At 32.7% G+C, this 23,242-nt stretch overlaps 1 protein-coding gene and 2 pseudogenes across 1 annotated transcript; all 3 read right to left on the bottom strand.

The window, feature by feature from the left end:
- LOC132642756 (uncharacterized protein At1g66480-like) overlaps positions 1–4,805 on the bottom strand; it is a 29,203-nt pseudogene extending 24,398 nt beyond the window's left edge.
- Positions 4,806–7,654: 2,849 nt separating this feature from the next.
- On the bottom strand, positions 7,655–8,683 carry LOC132641620 (uncharacterized protein At1g66480-like; annotated as a pseudogene).
- Positions 8,684–12,050: 3,367 nt separating this feature from the next.
- On the bottom strand, positions 12,051–14,320 carry LOC132641619 (uncharacterized protein At1g66480-like). The gene is made up of 2 exons (XM_060358660.1): positions 13,487–14,320; positions 12,051–12,272 (listed from the first exon to the last, which is right to left on the bottom strand). The coding sequence occupies exons 1-2, from the start codon at positions 14,117–14,119 to the stop codon at positions 12,210–12,212; spliced, it is 696 nt and encodes a 231-aa protein (XP_060214643.1). The 5' UTR covers positions 14,120–14,320; the 3' UTR covers positions 12,051–12,209.
- Positions 14,321–23,242: the final 8,922 nt, after the last annotated feature.

Raw genomic sequence — 23,242 nt, 5'->3', positions numbered from 1 at the left:
TAAATTAATTAGGTGGCGACTCCTTAAAATCAAAACAATTTAGGAATCACCAATACGTCATACTCCTTAATTTAACTTCCGGGTTAAAATGGGGTGTGACACGCGTAGAGGACGCGGCGCTGCTGCCGGAGGACCTGGTGGTGGAGGACTGGTAGATGAGGCGGATGAGGCCGATCCCATTCCAGAGGGCGTTCACGGTCTAGTCCATCCGCAGCCCTTCCAGGCCGGTGGCAGCTCACCTGGAGACTCACCTACGTTTACGCCGGCGCTCTTACTTGCTGAGATACCCGGGTCTTCATCACAGCCGAGCCATAATGCATACATGGAGGAGCGTGATAACGTTGATTGGGCGGCGTTACGCGCTTCATTAGCCGATGAGCGGCCTGTGAGGAATTCAGAGGGAGCCCGGATTCTTGAGTTTGATGAGTTTTTGATCCCGGTTAGTATTTAAAATACATATTTGTTCATTTAAATTATTTATTTTAAATATATATATATATATATATATATATATATATATATATATATATATATATATATATATATATATATATATATATGTTATTCATTATTTAGTAATATTTTATATTTTAGGATTCGGCGCCAGCGGGTCCATCAGAGCCACCCACTCAGCCTGCCGAGGCAGATGTGTCTTCTCATGAGACTACCGAGGCGCATGTAAGTTTTTTACTTAAAACTAATTTTATTCAATATAAGGTCAATATTTAATATACATATTTGATCATTTAAAGTACTTATTATTTCATTTTTTTCATATTTTAGGATTCGGCGCCAGCGGGTCCATCAGAGCCACCCACTCAGGCATTTTCTCATGGGTCTGCCGAGCCAGCAGTGTCTTCCCATATGACTACCGAGCCACAGTTAAGCTTTTTATTAAAATTTATTTTATTCAATATAAGGTCAATATTTAATATACATATTTGATCATTTAAAGTACTTATTATTTCATTTTTTTTCATATTTTAGGATTCGGCGCCAGTGGATCCACAGGAGCTGCCCATTCCGGAGCATTCTCATCAGCCTGCCGAGGCAGAGGTGTCTTCTCATGAGACTACCGAGGCGCATGTAAGTTTTTTACTTAAACTAATTTTATTCAATATAAGGTAAATGTTTATTTAATTTTTATAACCTTTACTTGGACTTCGAACAGCATCTCGTCCAGGAGACTACCTCATATTCACCATCACACCCATCTCAGGAGGCTACAGACCCATCTCAAGAGCCTTCTCAAGCGCCCGTTGACACACAGGTTTGATTAAATAAATAACGGTAATGTATTCAACATAAATAAGAAATGATACTAATATTTATATATTTTTCAGGTTCATCCTTCGGCGCCTGCGGTGGCGACTCCCGACGAGGAAGAGGTCCAGTTTCCAGACCCAGCTCAGCCTGAGGTTCTGAGCGTGCCAGCGGGATAAGATCCCAAGAAGAAGCACGTTCTAGTTAAGGGCGCAAGGGCTAGGGGAAGAGGAGATGATCATGACTTGGAGCGCCCGGTTATTAAGAGGAAAAAGGGCGACGAAGACGATGGCGAGGGCGGTGGGGATGGTATGAGCCTTAGGCCTAGGGATAGTGTCCGCCATACTACATGTGGGACCCATCCTCGATAGTGTATATACATTAGTGTTGTACAATTTATCGTAAATATTATACATTTTTTGCATATTTATAACTATTATCATTAGTCTTTATTATTGATAATAAAAAAAAAACGTGACACATTCGAAATAAAGTTAAGCATTAATTTAAAAATAAGACGAAACCCTAAAAGATAAATAACTTAAAGCTAATGACTACAAGTCTTCAAACAAAAAAGGACTTCGAGCACTTTTCAACTATTAAAACGACAATTCAAAGTATCACGTATTCTTGATGTGTTGAGTCTATTTTATTAATTGTACAAATATAACTAGAGTTCTATATAAAATATTGAAGTTTCGGAGTCTTAAAGCATGATTAATATACGGCTAAACTACGTAAAAAAGTTTTTATTACGTAATAAGGGAAGAATGGAAAGGGGAATTTGTGGTTATGTGGTGTCCTGTAACGCAGTAAAATCATGCGTTATACGTTGATGCGTATTCCGTATAGCGCAGTATTTTATTGCGTTATAGGACTTAACGAGGTCGTCTCCGTTAGTACTATAGCGCAGTAAAATACTACGCTATAGGTACTTCAGTAACTTTTTTTTTTTGTTGGGGCAGTTTGGTTCAAAATGTTTTTTTTTTTTAGCCATTTTGGTTCCGGACCCTTAAAAAGACAGGTTGGACTGAAAAGCAGAGTTAATAAACGGGCGGGGGTCATGATTATTTAGACTGAAATGGATTGGATCGAAAAGGGTTAAACGATGGGTCATAGCCTAACTTGCCCAACTCTTACCAAGTTTTAATTTCTTTGGTTGTTTCTTATAATTTGTCTAATTACCTACTTTTTTTCTTCTTTAGTTATATATCACATATTAAACAAAACAAAAAATGACAAAGTTTCTCGCATGTCACTTTGGGATATAGTAGTTCATCTTTTAGATGGACCGAATTAGACACTTCAATATGGCTGACGTAATCAGTAATTAACCTGCCTAAACTTGAAAGCTTGGGCGAATCACATGTTCATTGCTTAGTTTTCCACCCCTAGTTAAAATTATCAAAGTATGACATACGCATTGTTTCTAGAAAATCAAAAAGAATTTGCAGCTTTGTTAGAGTCAACAAAAATTGTTGATTGAGAACTAAAAATTTAAGAAATTGCGGCTAGTACGTAAGACTGAAGCAGTTATTCTTGAAAATAGAGTTTCCAGAAAAAGAGAAGTGTAATTTTATTTTCAAGAACAGATAAGGAAGAGATCATTAACTCTCGTCATCTGATTCCCTTCTTAATTACTCCTCCATTATTATTATTCTTCCATTTAGGTTCTTCTCCCATCAATGGTCCACTTTTATTCTGAAACAAGTTGGCTCCGACACCATCGCTATTGTTCACGCATAGTCTCATAATTTCTCAGCAATCTCACTCTCATCTTTGCTTTGAATCATCAACTTCTCCACCTCCGCTTTTGGTAGCCTCAACTTCAGCCTCACGGGGTTGGCTTGAGGCCCACCATAATTGAGTGGGGCTGAAGCAAAACTATTATTATGATAAGACGTGTACTCTTCAATCATAATATTGGCAGGCTTCATGATTAACACGTCAGACACCGATCTCCGTGCTAGCATTAGCATCTCGAACCTATCCTTGCGCTCATTTGGATCCCCAAACGGACCCTTCTCGGGTTATTATTGTGTAAAATTTTCACAAATAGCTACCTTTTTGCTCCTTCTGACAAGTTATAACTACAAGTTCATTATTTACAATTTGTAGCTGGTTTTTCTATATTTAGGTCCTGGACGCGTCGCATAAATATAGCCAAAATATAGACTAAATACACGGAACTGTTGAGAAAATAATGTCTCTATTTATGGGGGAAAAAATCTTTTTCAAACTAAACAGAAATCTGTTTTTAATGTTCCATAAATCATGCAAATCTTATTCTTTTCCATATCTAATCACATATCTCATTCAACATCTAATCATTCACATAAAATTTGAATTCAAAAACTCTCTTCATATTTTTTCCCAAAATATAACTAAAAAAAATCTCTTTTTAATGTTCCATAAATCATGCAAAGCTTGATTTGTTCATCAACTGAATTACATGTTTCACCGTGTAATTGCAACTTTTTTATTTTTTATATTTTTTTGTACTTTTTAGTTGTTTTTCATGTATATTTTGGCTATATTTTTAATTGTATTTTGATTATTATGTTCAATATTATTTATTCTGGTTTCTGTTGACTATATTTAAGATATATTTTTCATATATTTTGACTATATTTAGAAAAATTTCAGAAAAAAAAAAGGTTGCAGTGAAAACGTTGCTACCTCAATTATGAACTCAATTATGACTATATTTTGGCTATATTTTTTAATTATATTTTGATTAATATGTTCAATATTACTTATTCTGGTTTCTGTTGACTATATTTCAGATATATTTTTCATATGTTTTGACTATATTTTTCAAAATTTCAGAAAAATAAAAAAGTTGCAATGAAAACGTTGTTACCTCAATTATGAACTCAACTTGAATTTGATATTTCAGCAGATGAATTCAAATATATATTCGTCGTTTAAAACGCAAAAATAACAGAGAATCTTACATATTTTAGGAAATAGAGTTGAATTTTGGGGGTAAAAGGTTGAAATTAATGAGCAGTTAATATAAACTAAAAATAGGAAGTGAAAGAAATCAGAAACTGATTTGAAAAACACGAAATTAGGGGAGATGGAGAGTTAGAAACGTGTATATTTAGGAAGGGGGAGAGAGAAAGTGTACGGCTAAAAAATAAGGGTGTGGGGAGTGGTAAGTTAATTGATAGAAAAGTAGGTAGCTATAAGTTGTAAAAATATAATATTATAGCTACTAAATTAAAAAGTATAGTTATGTTTCATAAATATGTAATAGTAAGTTATGCCAAGTAAAAATTACTTTTATTATTCTCTATTTGGGTAATTCTACAAGAAAATAAAGCCATTTGGGCTTTAACTCTTGTTGTGGCTCCAATGGCTTTGCTCTAATCCCAAAATGCTTTACTTCTTCAGATTCTATATAATAAATAAAATACTAAAGATGGATAATCTTTTAGTACCCCGTTGGCATAAATTGGCGTGTTGTATTTCATTGTTTGTCCATCGATTTTCATCACTTTTGCTGTCTTTTTTCCTCCAAGACTGTTCCCCATTAGTATTTTCATCACTTTGGCTGTCATACTAAAGATTTATTTGTTAAATTAATATTATTTTGCTGATAAGATTTTAATGCGATAAAGTATTGTTAGAACGACCCCAATCTTGCAAGTTTTATAATATATGAAACATTCAATTCGACACTATCTTGTCTTTGATATATGTTTCAACAACATAAAATTTACATTTCATTATAAACATCGTTTGTTATGATGGTAATGACTTCACGTCTAAAAGTTTTACCTTATTTTTAAGAAACTGTAGCCTCCTTTTTATAGAGACATACATATCGAGAAGTTGTTATCGAATGAAAGTCATATTTTATAAAATCCGTACAAAAATTCGATCAATATATGTTTTTCTTATGATGGCTAGTAAATCATTGTCAAAAAAATTCATACAAAGATTCGATCAATATATGTTTTCCTTATGATGGCTAGTAAATCATTGTCAAATTCTTAGTATACATTTGCAAAGAAGTAGTAGTAACTAATTTTGATAGATATACTTAATAGGTATTGACATCAGAAAATTTGATTGATACATATAAATCATAGTTGCACATATATGTACCTTTTGTTTGGTTCGAAATTATGAGTACTTTGATCTGTGATTTTGGTATAAAAATAAAATGTGACTTTAGATATAACGCTATCAACTTATTTGTGCTTCACTTACATGATTTAAACTGAAAAGTCAAATATTACAAATCAAATCAGAGAATTAAGAGGGAAAAAAAATCTTGTTCAATAAAAAATATTAGAATAATAGCTACGGATATGAAATTATAATCCTTGTCAATTGTACTTTCGCAATGGATCAACATCTTATATATGTCCGTCAAAACAGTTTTTATTTTTATTTTTGGCCAAAATATTAACAAAAGTTTCACTTTAAAAAGATTCAGTTAATTAATTTTGAGCAGTAAAATAAAAAATAAAAAAGACACATACGCTGAACTTTTTAAGAACACTAAATAATCGAATAATAATCTATGACAATACTTATTAAAACAGAACTAAAAAAGAAAAAGGAGATGATTTTTTAATATATAAAATTAAAATGATGTCGTGATCAGTTATAATAACTTTTAACACGATCAACATATAAACAAATATTAATAAACATCCATATTATTATTCTATATTACATAAAATTAGATAAAATCGCTAATTTTGACGCTTACAAAGCTTTTTAACTTTTACAATAGAAAAATAAGACTATAAAATTTTAAATAAATTCTAATACCTTGCTCTTTTCGTATCCCACCAACTTTACCCCAAATGATTTGGTCGAGTTCATGAAACTGGGGAATTTGGGAAGGACAGAAGATATCAAATGACTATGAAATACACTCTATTCAAAAGTCTTCACTCTTTCCTAAATCCTAAATGTCGTGTCCAGTCAAATGGGTTCACATAAATTGAAACGGAGGGAGTATATAATAAGAAAATGAAAAGCCAAAGAGCAAAAACGTGAAAGTAAATTAGAGTAAATGGAATGTAACGGAAAATTAATGTTTACTGAACGTGGACACTATATCTGAGAAGGGGAAGAGACTTGAATTGTGATTAATTGGCAGTACTCTGAAGACTAAAAGCATAAATTACTATTTAATATGGGATCTTAATCAAATAGCCAACTTCATGTTATGTGCACTTTTCCAGGGAAACTGATATAGTATTAGGATAACATTAATTAGTTCTTATTTAATTAACAGGAGGTAATTTAATTATAGGTAGACCGTAAATTGGTCGTTCAACTTTTATAGGGCATTTTTGTGCTTCTAATATATGTAGATAGATATGATGATGTAATCGTACTCACGCAAAGATAAAGAGTGGTGGATAGAGAATTTTGTTTACGCTGTCAACATGGTTTTAACGACTTTAATTAATTAACCAGCTATGGTCTCAGTTGATGTTCTGATAATGAAGTTATAAAATTTTCTAGATCTCATGGAAATTAGCTTGAACGTTGAATCAAATTATTGATATGTATTTATCGTAATGTACTATTGCACCTAATATATTTGAAATTTCAATGAAAATTAATTGTGCAATGTCAAACAATCCATTTCCATGTCCAGGTGTTCCATGTGCGATGTCCATTCATTCAGCAACATCCTAACGATCTTATCAAGATTGAATTAAGAATATCATCAATTTGGGAAAACGAACCTAGTCCTTTCACTCTATTAATGGCAGTATTAAGCAACAACTTGAAAACAGATAAAAGCTTTTCCCAGCCAAGCTTTTGTTCTTGTTAATTAGATAGTAGTACCTTTTAAGCATAGTTGAGTTTCTCCTTCAAATGCAGAGTATTAGTTTTCGTATACTTGATGATGCATGCATTATGAGTAATCTATTCACTGTCAAACGTTTGTCAACTAATTAAGCAACATTATTTAGTATAAGAAACGTAAACGATTGCTTCGGTACAACACAAGAGATGAGAAAGAATGACAAGTTTCTAGGCTAATAAGTTTATGAATAAGGAGTGGAAATGACACCTTATTCACATCGAAAAGGTAGGGAGAAAGTTGAAAGCTATCTATATAAGACAGGTCATAAGTTCACATGATACGTGTACTTTTTGGACTCGATGATGAGTGGTAGGGGAAGAGCTAGAGGAGCATCCAAACCCCTTTGCCGAGAAATCAAGTGTATATATAAAGTTCAACATTTTGTTATGTATATAATATATATAGTAAGTGTACGTTCAGATCCCTGGTCAAAAACCATATCTTCACCATTGTTGGGTACGGTGGTGACATTTGGACCCTTTACTTTGGTTAATCGTTTGAATGAGGAAACGAAATATAGAACTTTAAAATATTTCACATAATTCACTGAGGGCATATAATCTCATTGTCAGCTTCATAATCATAGTTTACAAAATGACTAATACATGATTAGTAGTACTAATAAGTAGCTGAGAAGTTAATTAGCCACTGAATTAGGAGATTTCCAATTCACATTTTGGTTAAGAAGCAGCCACAGCTAATTGAATCTCCCCTTCTGTAAAAGGCAAGAATCCTACACGTTTCTGCATTCCACTAAAAATAAGTTAGGGAAAAGGAGATTAAACATAATCAATTTATTTTTCAAGATCATTTTGTAACAACCAAAGTTGACATCATAGAATTACGTTAGAACTTTAGAATCATGATGTCAAAAATAAAATAAAATCATGATAAGAAAACAACAATCAATGCATGTTCATAATTAAGGAAGAGAACAATACCTCTCATGCTTTGAGTCCTTTCTTAATTATTCCTCCATTTTTAGGACTTTCTTCTTCCATCAACAAACCACTTCCACCATTGTTGTTCATGCAAAGTCTCATAATTTTCTCACCAACATCACTTCCATCTTTGCTTTGCATCATCAACTTCTCCACCTCCGCTTTTGGTAGCCTCAACTTCAGCCTCACGGGGTGGACCTGAGGCCCCCCACCATTAAGTGGGGCTGAAGCAGAGCTATTATTATGATAAGACGAGCACTCTTCAGTCATAATACTGGCAGGCTTCATGATTGACAAGTCAGATACGGATCTCCGTGCTAGCATTAGTGTCTCGAGCCTATCCTTGGCGCTCATTTGGATCCCTGAATGGACCCTCCTCGGGTTTTTATTATTCTCTTCAGGGTATCTGGGTAATTAATTCTACAAGAAATAAAGCCTTTTGGGCTTTAACTCTTCTTGTGGCTCCAATGGCTGTGCTCTAATCCCAAAATGCTTCACTTCTTTAATATAGTAAAGACGGATAATTTTTTAGTACCTCGTTGGCATAAATTGGTGTCTTGTTTATCATTGTTTGTCCATCGAATTTCATCACTTTTGCTGTCTTTTTTCCTCCAAGACTGTTCCCCATTAGTATTTTCATCACTTTTGATGTCATACTAAAGATTTATTTGTTTCATTAATATTATTTTGCTGATAAGATTTTAATGCGATAAAATATTCTAAGAACAACTTCAATCTTACCAATTTTATAATATATGAAACATTCAATTCGACAATTTCTTGTCTTTGATTTATGTTTGAACAACATAAAATTTACATTTTCATCATAACCATCGTTGGTTATGATGGTAATAACTTCACATCTAAAAGTTTGCCTTATTTTAAAGAAATTGTAGCCTCCTCCTCTTTACATAAACATACATATCGAGAAGTTGTTATCGAATGAAAGTAATATTTTATAAAATTCGTACAAAAATTCGATCAATATATGTTTTCCTTATGATGGCTAGTAAGTCATTGTCAAAAAATCCATACAAAGATTCGGTCAATATATGTTTTCCTAATGATGGCTAGTAAATCATTATCAAATTCTTGGTATACATATGCAAAGAAGTAATATTAACTAATTTTCATAGGGATACTTGATAGGTATTGACATCAGAAAATTTGATTGATACATATAAATCATAGTTACACACATGTGTGCCTTTTGTTTGGTTCGAAAGTATGAGTACTTTGTTTGATCTGTGATTTTGGTTTTAAAAAAAAAAAAATTGCGACTTTTGATACAACGCTATCAACTTCTTTGTGATTCACTTACATGATTTAAACTGAAAAGTCAAATATTACAAATCAAATCAGAGAATGGAAAAACAATTCTTGTTCAATCAAAACTATTAGAATAATGGCTACGGATGTGAAATTATAATCCTTGTCAATTCTAGTTTCGCAATGGATCAACATCTTATATCCGTCCGTCAAAACAATTTTTATTTTTATTTTTGGCCAAAATATTACCAAAAGTTTCACTTTAAAAGGATTCAGTGTAGCATTTTAATTAATTTTGAGCAATAAAATAAAAAACAAAAAAGATACATACGCTGAACTTTTTTAAGAACACTCAATAATAGAATAATAATCTATGACAACACTTACTAAAACAGAGCTAAAAAAGAAAAGGGAGATGATTGCATAATATATCAAATTAAAATGATGTCGTGATCAGTTATAATAACTTGTAACACGATAAACATATGAACAAATATTAATAAAGATCCATATTATTGTTCTATATTACACAAAATTAGATAAAATCGCTAATTTTGACGCTTACAAAGCTTTTTAACTTTTACAATAGAAAAATAAGACTACAAAATTTTAAATAAATTCTAATATCTTGCTCTTTTCGTATCCCATCAACTTTACCCCAAATGATTTGGTCGAGTTCATGAAATTGGACGATTTGGGAAGGACAAATGATATCAAATGACATACACTCTATTTATAGCTGAAAATTTTACATTGTAATTTCATTTTAAAAACTTATACTCCTTCCGGATAAAAAAAAAAATCCACTTAGCCTTTTTTTCTTGGATAAAAAAAGAGTCCATTTAGCAAATCAAGAAAGAATTAACCTTGTTTTTTCATATTTGCCCCTATTAAGTGTTATATGATCAAATCCCAATGCCTATTTAATTAGGAGTAGTTTAGTCAAATTACCTATTTTTGTCTCGGAGTTAGTATTTTCTTAAGGGGTGTGCAAATGGCTAAGTGAACTTTTTTTTTTATCCGGAGGGAGTACTATAGTAGGAAAATGAAAAGCCAAAGAGCAAAAACGTGAAAGTAAAATTAGAGTAAATGGAATGTAACTGAAAATTAATGTTTACTGAACATGGACACTTCATGTTAGAAGAGGAAGAGACTTGACTTGTCAGTTCTCTGAAGACTAAAAGGCATAAATTACTATTTAATTTGGGATCTTAATTTAATAGCCGACTTACATGTGCATTTTTCCAGCGAAACTGATATAATATTAGGATGGCCTTAATTAGTTCTTATTTAATATATGAGGTAATTTACTTATAGGTAGAGGGCAAATTGGTCGTTCAACATTTAAAGAACATTGTTGTGCTTTTAATATATGTAGATATGACGATGTAATCATACTCACCCAAAGGTAAAGAGTGGTGGACAGAGAATTTTGTTTACGTTGTCAACATGGTTTTTGAATACGACTTTAATTAATTAACCAGCTATGGTCTCAGTTGATGTTCTGATAATGAAGTTATAAACTCTTCTACCATGTTGGCCACAATGGCCCAAATGAGGGTAGCATAGTAAATTTACATGGGTATCTAAGACAAATTTAATAATTTATACTTAAGTTAATGTCATTCCTATCCTTCCCTCCTAAAATTCATCTTAATTCAAAATTGTACATGTAAAGGTTATAAAAGTCTTTTCATAGATGTGATCAAATTTGAGCCAAATTGATGTGGTAGTTTAGCGGCTCTCAATTTTCTAGATCTCATAGAAATTATCTTGAACGTTGAATTAAATTATTGATGTGTATTTATCTTAATGTACTATTGCACCTAATATATTTGAAATTTCAATGACAATTAATTGTGCAATGTCAAACAATCAACTTCCATGTCCAGGTGTTCCATGTGCCATGTCCATTCATTCAGCAACATCCTAACGATCTTATCAAGATTGAATTAAGAATTTCATCAATTTGGGAAAACGAACCTAGTCCTTTCACTCTATTAATGGCAGTATTAAGCAACAACTTGACAACAGAGAAAAGCTTTTCTCAGCCAAGCTTTTGTTCTTGTTAATTAGATAGTAGTACCTTTTAAGCAGTGTATTAGTTTTCGTATACTTGATGATGCATGCATTATGAGTAATCTATTCACTGTCAAAAGTTTCTCAACCAATTAAGCAACATTATTTAGTAGTATAAGAAACGTAAATGATTGCTTCGGTACAACACAAGAGATGAGAAAGAATGACAAGTTTCTATGCTATAAGTTTATGAATAAGGAGTGGAAATGACACCTTATTCACGTCGAAAAGGTAGGGAGAAAAGTGAAAGATATTTATATAAGACAGGTCATAAGTTCACATGATACGTGTGTTTTTTGGACTTGATGATGAGTGGGAAGGGCGGAGCTAGAGGAGCATCCGAAACCCCTTCGCCCAGAAATCAAGTGTATGTATAAAGTTAAACATTTTGTTATGTATATAATATACAGTAAGTGTACTCAGGTCCCTGGGCAAAAATCATATCTTCATCATTGTTGGGTGGTGACATTTGGACCCTTTACTTTGGTTAATCATTTGCATGAGGAAACGAAACACAGAGCTTTAATATATTCGAGATCGTGCAAAATTTATGGTCGGATAAGAATGAAACAAATAGATAATAAGTCCCTAACTGCTATAGGTTTAGCTCTCCAAAGCCATCTCACATAATTCACTGAGGGCATATAATCTCATTCAAAGCTTCATAATCGTGGTTTATAAAATGACTAATACATGATTAGTAGTACTAATAAGTAGCAGAGAAGTTAGCCACTGAATTAGGAGAGCACTTGTACACTATACAAAAGCTATAGAATTTATTTTTTTTAAATTTCCAATTCCCATTTTTCTTAAGAAGCAGCCACAGCTAATTGAATCTCCCCTTCTGTTGTAGGTAAGAATCCTACACGTTTCTGCATTCCATTAAAAATAAGAAAAATAAGTTAGGAAAAATTAAAGGAGATTAAACATAATCAATTTATTTTTCAAGATCATTTTGTAACAACAAAGTTGACATCATAGTGAATTACGTTATCATGGGGTAAATAATCTGTTTCAACTAATTTTTTTTTTTTCTAAATTATGAGTTACATTTTTCAGGTTGGTGTTTTATGTAAACTATTCTGGTTGTTACACTACCAAAAGTGTTAACTTCTAACTGGTAGTTAACCAATAATTTTCATGATATTATGCATAAATATTTTAAATATAGAGAATAAATAGATGTTAGTTACTTTATTAAAGTATGACATAGGCGTTGTTTCTGGAAAATCAAAAATAATTTGCAGCGTTTGTTAAAGTCAGCAGACATTGTTGATTGAAAGCTAAAAATTTAAGAAATTACACCTAGTAAGACAGAAGCTGTCATTCTTGAAAATAGAATTTCCAGAAAAGGGAAGTGTGTCACGCTTTATGTAATTTTGTTAAACCGAATCGATGATGTAATTTGTGAATTTAACGTGTTTCCATTTCGTGAAATAAATTCGACTCCTCTCCATCACGCTTCCATTTTCTCGAGTACACACTACTTGAATAAATGACATTTACTCTATTCAAACTTTTTAACTCAATCGTTATTCCTTATGAACTTTGGCTATGTCAAATGAGAAAATTAAAATTAAAACGTCTATTTTGAGAAAACATTTCTAATTCTAATTAATACGTGTAAATTCAACACCTTCATTTTATTTTATTTTTGACTAATATGATTTCACCAAAACGTAACTCGTATCAAAATGGAGCTCTAATCTATGTAACCTATGGTTCACCGAATTTTGTTTCAAAAGGGAAAATAATTAAGGAGATTATAAAGCAGGAAATCAAATATATATCAATATAGTGAAAGTTCAGATACTCAATCAACCGGAATCGCTAATTTCCAATGAAGTCGAAATTTGGCTCATTAGTATAAGGGGTTTTCGACGGGCTGGAATTTCCTATTGGAAATTAGCGAATCTTTTATAGTATATTGAGTCAACTTTCCAGTAAAAAGAATGTAATTTAATATAACTCTATACTAATTTTTACTGTAAGATTTACTAATTCGTTATATTTTAAGCAGAACTTTAGAATATTTATAAGAAAACAACAATCCACGCATGTTCATAATTAAGGAAGAGAACAATACCTCTCGTGATTTGAGTCCTTTCTTAATTATTCCTCCATTTTTAGGACTTTCTTCTTCCATCAACAAACCACTTCCACCGTTGTTGTTCATGCAAAGTCTCATAATTTTCTCACCAACATCACTCCCATCTTTGCTTTGCATCATCAACTTCTCCACCTCCGCTTTTGGTAGCCTCAACTTCAGCCTCATGGGGTGGGCCTGAGGCCCACCACTGTTAAGTGGGGCTGAAGCAGAGCTATTATTATGATAAGATGAACACTCTTCAGTCATAATACTGGCAGGCTTCATGATTGACAAGTCAGACACGGATCTCCGTGCTAGCATTAGTGTCTCGAGCCTATCTTTCGCACTCATTTGGATACCCGACCGGACCCTCCTCGTGTTTTTATTATTCTCTTCCGGGAATTTGGGTAATTCTACCAGAAAATAAAGCCTTTTGGGCTTTAACTCTTGTTGTGGCTCCAATGGCTTTGCTCTAATCCCAAAATGCTTTACTTCTTCAGATTCTAATAAGACTAAAGGTGGATAATTTTTTAGTACCTCGTTGGCATAAATTGGTGTGTTGTATTTCATTGTTTGTCCATCGATTTTCATCACTTTTGCTGTCTTTTTTCCTCCAAGACTGTTCCCCATTAGTATTTTTCTTTTCTTTTTGCTGTTTCTTTGTGAATTTAACACCAAAAATAAGAAGGAAATTTATGATGAAAAAGGCTTGTGTTGGGTTTTATTTATAAGCCTTTTTAATAGGATTTGACACGAGAAAGAGCATGAATGGCCGAGTTGGTGTAAGATAAGGACGACGGGGTAACCGGTAGTTGTATGTTAAGGGGTTGGGTCAAAGAAAGTGTAGATTTATAAAATATGGACCCATTTTTAAAGACTTTTAGAGTAACATAATTTTACACTATCTATTTTATTTTTCAAGATTACAGTTTGCATTTCTTATGAAAGCTTACCTAAAATATTTTTTGAATAACCTAATAATAATGTAAGACATTGTTTACAGTGATGGTGCATATATATATATATAACTTAAATTTGACTTAACAATCTAGAAAAGAATAGAGAGTTAGGAGTAGCATTTTTCGGGTCGTGAGATATTGATAAATTCTAATTTTGATTTTTGTATATATACTAATTAAGTATATTTAATATAATCTTCCATTTCTTAAAATGTGTGTATCCTATCTCCTTATGTACGAAATATGTTAAATTTAGATATATTTTTTCAAAATTTTATACCTTAACAAAATGGTATAGCATTACAAACCTAACGTAACATGTATATAATCGGATGATAAACGTTAATATAATTTGTTATATTTGTATATTAAGATTTACAAGCGGAAGGATTAAAAATGAAGATTTAACTAATTTAAGGTTAAATATGATTATTTAAAAATCTCAAGGACCTAAATATGTAATTGTCATATATGAGTGTCACAACTCAAAATCTCATTTGTGCCGTGAGGGCACCTATTCTTACCCGTAGGCGAATCCCAACCCAAAGCAATACAAACATAAGTAAATGTGTAAATTAAAGAAACTTCCAAAGTACCGAAATAGTCTTAATAGCTTGCTAAAAATAAATCTAAGACAACACACCCCCAAAACCTGGAAGTCACAAGTACAAGAGCTTTCTAGAATATGATTACAAGTCTTAAAAACTAATACAATACTGTCTGAAATAAGGAAGACAGAAAATAGGGATAGAGAGGAATCGGTGGAAGGCATTAACAGCTCACCCTGGAATCCAAGATAGTGCTCCCCAAACAATCACTGAACCAAGATGCTCAACTCGTACCCGAATCTGTAAACGTGCCTGCACATAAAAGATGTAGCAAGTGTAGAGTGAGTACGGGAAGCATGTGTACCCAGCAACATCGTTGACCGACCCTAAACTATTGCGATGACGAGGGTTGGTACTTCCGATACTTCTCGTCTTGCTTAGTTATTTAAATTATACAGGTTATAAGAGATTCAACCACTAGATTCTACCACAAAACCAAGTTATAAAGTTCATTACTTTCCAAGGTTCATTATAAAGTTTCAAACTTTACTTCAATTAGAGCAAGCATAGGCACAAGTTCCGACCTTTACCCAATCGGGCATCTAAACCCACAAAGATTCCACCTTTCCATCAAATTAAGCTAGTTACTTACAAAGATCCGACCTTTACACTAGTTAAGGAATTATGCTAGCAAGATTCAGTCTTTCCATACCATAGAATAAATAAGCCTTAAAGATCTCATCTTTATATCATCCAAAACACATATGGCACAAAAAACACATCAATAAGTATAAATGATATGCAATGCAAATGAAATGTACGCAATGCAATGGCCATATGCAACCGGTATACATACGCTCCTACAGTAGATTTCACGTAACCCATGTAGGATTCATGGGGTCCATATATCCACCCGGAATAATTTCCTATTAGGTCCCAGCTTTTGGCTGTAATATCATCATCATCATTCTTTCCAAGTACCATATCGAGTATCCGGCCCTTAAGGCACCTTTCCTGTTTCTCATCAACCAATGCCAATAATATCATGAATGTATGAAATGGATATGCGTACACTATGCGAATGCATCATAAAAATTCAATATCGATCATGCGTGTCTTTTTCATAGTTTCAAGACGAGGTGTAGAGTGATGACTGCAACTCAAATTAATGTTCACAAGTACTCAAGCAATCATGGCTATCATATCCCAAATAAACAACAATCATACGAACCTAAATGGATTTATCCACCATTCCCCATGGTCCGAAGGCTACACACATAACCTCCATCACAATCCATAATTAGTTCATATTTTAGTTACCCATACAGATACACCGCTACCCGCACAAGTGTTCGTCACCTCAAAAGTACGTGACCCCCAATTCCCCATTACGCCCCTTAATTATATTAACCAACACATAATAATACATAAAGGACCTAGTAAGTCTCAACTTCCGTGAATCTGAAGCCGAAGATTCACTCACAGCCTTTCCCTTCTTCTCAGGCTTTAAACGAGCCCACTCCATTCAAATATGGTATTTACGTGAGAATACGAGTCTAACAATACCCATAAAGCCACATAAGAAGATCGGGTCCAAAAAGTCAATTTAAAATCCCGTTCCAAACCCCGAAGGTCAAAATGGTAATGTTATCGTGAAAACGGGTCCAACACGGTCAAATTAGTAATCTCCATGGTTATACAAATCCAACAACACCCATATTATAATATTATAGTCCGAAACCCCAAAAATAGACCAAAAAGGTAACCCCAACCCCACGAGGGAAAAACTGAAATTTAAGCTTAAACTCGTCTTACCCATAGTCTAGATTCATATCCTAAAAATCATCAAGTTCTAATCCCAAATGAACCTTTAATTTCATGAAACACATGTACAGAAAAATCCTTATTTTCTACTTTGGAAATCATGGGTAGAAGCATAAACTAAATAAAGGAATCAATTGCGAATCACTTAGATTAAGGTTTAGATCTTAACCCAATGAAGAAACTTGGGCTTTGCACTTGAAATCTCTCAATTTCGAGTTCTATAGCTTCTAAAATGGGTAAATGAAGAATGAAAGTCGAATTGAGTTTTTAAATCTGTCCAAGTATAAAATGCTCTTCGTGAACACGAAAGAGCCTTGCGAACGTGATCAGTGACCCGACCCAACTCATCGCGAACGCGATGGGTCAACCAACACGGCCCATACCCAAAACCCTCTATGCAAACGAGAGCCCACCTGGTCCCCACCTCCTGTGAAGCGAAGAAGAAAACCGGATGCCTAAAACACCAAAAAATCTGGTTTCTTCCAAAAGTCGATCTAACACCCGGGACTCCCCGGACACAAACAAAATATGCATTCCTATCATAAACGTGCTACGAACTCGCTCGCACACTCGAATTTCCCAAAAGTGGTTGTCTTGGCTCGAGGTTGACCAAGGTCAACTCCCAAAACTCAACTTTCCAACCAAGGATCCAAATCACACCCAACTCCTCGAGACCCAAACCAAAGTCTCGACTAAGTCATAAATGACATTCCGGACCTAATGGAATCGGCGAAATTACAAAATATATACATTTACCCCCGATATTGACTTTGGTCAAACATCTCCATTTCTTTAACTCCTAAACTTATCAAAATCAATTTGAAACTCGCCCGGTTGACTCGGAAACCGTACCATCCATCCTTGCAAGTCATAAATACACAAAGCAACCTCGGGAAGAGTATTTTGAGAAATTCTAGGTGAAAGGCTCAAAACGACTCAGGAGTAGTTACACTTAGTAACTAGAAGTGTAAACTTCCCAAAAGGTTGATAAAATGTTTGTGTTTTGTTTCATTCTTTGTTTACCTTGTCTTGCAAGTTGTGGTCTTTCTTTTATTTTTTAAATCTAATAATAGAATACCTTGATTTGTCATATTCCTTTTGGTTATCTATTGGACAGCGTTGCTCATTTGCAAGCATAGAAAACAACAAATGCTCCCATTAAAAGGCAAAGTTCGGATTTTGGAACCTTCAATTTCTACATATGTTGGTCATTTTATAAGCCAATTGTGACATCAACATGCTTCTTATTATATATCATGAGACTCATGTCCCAAGATGTACAGAAGAAATCTCAATTGAAGTGTTTTCCGTTTTAAGGCAACATGAATTTAAATTAATTGGAGCCCCAAAATGAATGTAGGACACTATATGAGAAGGAAAAAAAAAAACCAGTAACAAGTAATAACGTCCTTGAGTGCGATTTCTAGAAGAAACTCGTGATTGCTAAAACAACATGAACATTAAGGATTTACACTACCAAACACAACTTGCTTTATTAGGAAGCAGGTTTAGTAGAACGCAGGCAAGTAGTGTAGTTCAAGTTATGTATTTACCATAACAAATTCATTTAATATATACATAGTATTAATTCATAACTCTGTAACACCGAAAAAATAAAATCAAGAACTAATAAGCTTAAAATCTTGTCTCTGTCTTTACACAATTGTGCAGCAGCTCCAAATTCCAATAGTTCAAATCTTCGTTTCAGTACTCGATCATATTCTCATTCATATTCTATCACAAATAGTTACTTCCCTCAGTTTACTTTTACTTGTCCACTTTAGCATAATAGAGAAAGATAAAAAAATTCTTGTTTTACCCTTAACATTAATTACTAATTTCTAAATCATTTTCCAAGTCCATTAAAATTATACATCAATTAATATGGGTATTATAGTAAAATAAATACGTCGTCTATTAATTCTTAAGGAACGTGGAGAGTAAAAAGTAGAAAGGTAAAAGTGAACAGGGGAGTAAAATAAAAACAAGCCCGTGAACTGCGGGGAGCGATTATCGGTAGTAACGTAATTTGGTAAGCGTATACCTCATTTAAAATTAAAGTAATCTCATTGGTTAATCAAATAATTACTATTAGGATTGCTTAATGAAAAAGATGTGCGTAAATCACGGTATGGATCCGTGAATTAGTAAGAGTTCTCATTCCGTTATCATCGTGTGCTTTTTTGACCGTTTGTCTTTACGTGTTAGAAACATTGTTTTAAAAGGCAGTGTCAGGACTCGCTCCGGGACTCGCCTCGGGGCAGGGCAGTGGCAAAACGTCCTGGGCTAACGTGCGGGGCTTAGTTCCTATGAGGCTTATGCCCTAAGCGCCCAACCGTATGCCCTAAACACGTCTAACGCCCAACGCCCAGGGCTCGCCTAACAGTTCCTACACAAATTATATTTTAAATTCCTTAATTAAAATCATTCACCCTCATAATTGTTTAACAAAATAATGATACTTAATAGTTTTTCATCTATAGAAATAGAAGATTGGGTGTAACTCATGTAACAAGTCGTAGTATTGAATATTTACTATTTGAGAACGTCGTGAGGGTGAATATCACTTAATTTTAAAAAAAAAACACATAGCGGAATTGTACATTTTCACTTGTCATTGGTCATAAGTCCCATGTATCAAAATTATCATATAATTTTATTTTTTATTCATGAAGAAGTTATGTTTTAATTGTAATATTGATAAATTTTATTGATTATTTGCTTAGAGGGAGATAAAATGAATAGTATGATAGTAATAGTGTTTTAAGAAACTATGTTTTTTTCCGTGTTTGAAAGTTAAAATGTTAGAATTGATTTGCATTTCATAATATCTTTTATTTCATTGTATTGTTTATACTTGTAAAATTATGTTATATATAATTACAAGTTATAAGCAGTGTATAATGGATTGCTTTGATCATTTTTTTTTTTAGGATCAAGCGCGCCACACACACACACATATATATGTATATATCATTTATTTACAGTTTTCTTTTATTTTTTTATGTAATTTTACCTATTTAAAAATATTTATTGTAATTATATTATTTTAAGAAATACTAAAAATTAAATACCCATGGGGCTTACGCCTCGTCGAGACGTATGTAAAACGCCCTGCCTTTTAAAACACTGGTTAGAAATGATTAAAAATTTAATTATGTTGGATGATTAAAAAATTTATCCATGAAATAATGATTCATTTAACAAGTTTTAAGTTTAGCTGGGTCTTTTTTTTTTTTTTTGGCTCATTTATTAACGCAGCACATATTAACTAGAAAATTACACCTTATGACCTCAAAGATTAATTTGCGGTCTTGAACTTTTGACCCCCTTCCCCTCTCTGTTTGCCTCATGGGCAAGGTCAAAATTAAGTTTGTTAAACTTGAAGTTTTGCCCATGGGAAAAGCGAAGTCAAAAGTTCAAGATCTCCAAGGTCATTCTTGTAAATCACCCTATCTTAACCTATTTAAATTCAGTTCATTTCTAAGTTGTGATGGTTTCGGCTAAGTATATATATAGCCCAGATTAACCCATGAGTAACCTTGTCGAATATATATATATATATATATATATATATATATATATATATATATATATATATAAAGAATTACTATTAGTTTTGTTTGGTAATTAAATAAACTATAACAAAACATATAGTGGTCGTTTGGTTTAAGGTATAACATGGGTTATGCCGGTATTAATTTTTATACCACGTTTGGTATAAGGTATAGATTTATCCCGGGATTATTTTATACCTTGTACCAAACGTGGTATAAAAATTAGTGCTGGAATAACTCAACTTATACCTTCTTAACCCACTTATACTGGTATTATTTTATACCATCTTTCAGATGGTATAAAATAATACCAACAGATGGTATAAATTAGTCCCGGGACTATTTTGACCTCAAACCAAACGACCACATAAGGAATTAAAATTTTGTAAGAGTTGGATGAATTGAATTATAACTCATCGTTTAGCTGATCTTAACTCATGATTGGACCATAGCTTATTTATTGATTAAGCCTTTAACCCGTGTAAATTCAGCTCAAGCCAGTTATGGATCTATTTGTATTTCTATAACTTGTTTCCATGCAAAGTATGCAGAGAGGATAAGGCAACCTATAATATTAATCATTTAATGCACGTAGAACTATGAATGCAAAAATTATATAATCATACTACGTACATAAAGGTAAAATTTGATCGACTGAGAATTTCTGGTTACGTCAAAAAGATGAGTTTTGAATATGATGACGCTACTGCCTATGGTCCAACTTGATGTCGATCCTGATTATGAAATGAAATAAAAAGTTACAACATCTCGTAGAAGTTATCTTGATTAGTGAATCAAATATATCATTGATGTTTATCCGTAAAATATCGGCGTAATGATACTGCAATTGTTTTTTTTTCCCTTCTGCCAGTTAATTCTTATTATAAGTATCGTTGTTATGTGTGAATGGTTCAAAATTGGATCAGAACCAAAAAGTCAAACGAACTGACATAAAATGACTTGTTCATTTTTTAATTTGGTTTGGTTTTAAACTACAAACACTAGAAATAGTTAGCAACAGATTAAATGAAATGCATCATTTTCGTCAAGGGAGACAATAGTTCCAAAAAATTAAATGCATCATTCTTTTTTTTTTTTTTTTTTTTTTTGGATTTAACCATTTGCTAGCATGTGTACTTACCGGCCCGACTAATTAATTCATATTTCACCGTATAAGTCCTCCGAAATGAGGAACGCTCTTATAAAAAAATTCTTCATTTCATGAAGCAAACCAAAGATTTTAGTTAAACGTGAAATTATTCATTACCGATATAAGATTTTAGATCATGACTGGTCGATCATTAGAATACAAGTCCATTGACAATGAAATCTCGTTATAAATTTTCTTACATAATTAGTAAAATGCTCCATAATTTCAGTGCAAGTCATGAATAATGTGTAACGTCAAATATGTAACCTAATTTTTTGAAATCTCAATGGCAATTATGTCAAACTATCGACCTCGATGTTTAGGCATTCCATGTGCTATGTATGTCCCACCCTTTTAGCAAAATTTGGCTTTCGTCCTAAGGATGGATCTTAATTCTTTTCGATTACTTTGAAAAAAGCTGGTATTTTCATTCTATTGCTAAGAAAAACAACTTTGACAAATAATTGTTTTGTCAGCTAAATATATTCTTGTTCTTGCTTTAATATAATTCAAGCATTTTTAAGTTTCACTAATCAAGGGTCAAATCCTGGAAATTGAAAATATCCCGATAAGGAGTGCAATTATCCCTTTAATGGGTTGTACGCAACGAAAAATTTAAAGTCAACCCCCAAAACGGATAACGGACACCGTTCGAGAAAGAGGTTTTATTTAAGTTTCTCTTTCAAATACAGTGTATTAGCTTCCGATTTTGGAGCACATTGTCTGAAATAAATGAATTGTTTATACTAATAATGTATTTAGAGTCAATTAAAGTTTTCCAAAAGATGCAACTTTAATTTCTTTTTTCTTTTTTAGTTTTATCAGTCTATATATAGGAGGTGTAGAAAATACTCAATTGTCCAATTGAGAACAAATCCACAAAACTTAGCTTCAATTCATTGGAAAATCAAATATCATGATGATCTTAATTATTATATTAATCTAATGTGCAGTGTGAACTATTTGCCATGTGAATTATTCTTTGATCGCATATCTTATTTTAAATGAAGTATGTTGAGAAAACATTTATTTTATCTAGAATTCGAATAACCAAGAACAGAATGAAAGAAAATTACTAACCAACTTTTTCTCCTTGGATGTAGACACGTAATTTTGTCATTACACTACACTTTCTTGTCTATAGAATAAAAAGATTAGTTCTTGAAAATGAAAAGAAATTTATTAAGCGAGAAATTCAAACTACTATCTAAATCTTGTCGACTCATTCTTGTAACATTGGTGTGAACATCTAAAAATCAGAAAAAGTAAAAGGTATGAACACTTGACTTTGTAGGATAATTAAGTTACTAAAAGTCAGCTAATACTATTAGTTTAGGTGAAAATACAATTATATAGGAAGAAGAGGGACCTAAATCCCATTGAGTCATTCTTCTACGGGTTCTTGAGAATATAAAAAACACATCATCTTTATCATTTTTACCTTGATTTTAAAGCGTTATAGTCCTTCAATGTTTTGCAAACCTGTAAACAAATAACAAGAGTCAAATTTTCATCATAAAATGTTACAATTTTTATGTTGGAGAAAGGTAACAATAAAGTTCCAAATTCGTTTGAAGCATGCATGTTGACAAATAGTACAATTTTATAGGCCATCGTTTAGCAAAGTCAAACCGAAAAATAAGGTAAATTGCAAATGCTCATCCCAAACTAGTTGGTGTCACATATATGAATAGTAATTTTGCTATATGATAGAT

This window comes from Lycium barbarum, chromosome 5, assembly GCF_019175385.1.
Source record: "Lycium barbarum isolate Lr01 chromosome 5, ASM1917538v2, whole genome shotgun sequence".
Classification (NCBI taxonomy): domain Eukaryota; kingdom Viridiplantae; phylum Streptophyta; class Magnoliopsida; order Solanales; family Solanaceae; genus Lycium; species Lycium barbarum.
Note: the sequence above shows the minus strand (reverse complement) of the source record. Positions and strands in the feature narration are given on the sequence as shown.

Excerpts from the sequence above, each read along its gene's own strand:
- LOC132641619 (XM_060358660.1), bottom strand. The coding sequence starts at position 14,119 with ATGGGGAACAGTCTTGGAGGAAAAAAGACAGCAAAAGTGATGAAAATC. Across the intron at positions 12,273-13,486 it reads AAGGACTCAAATCACGAGAG|AAACGTGTAGGATTCTTACC; the intron begins GTATTGTTCTCT and ends AATGGAATGCAG.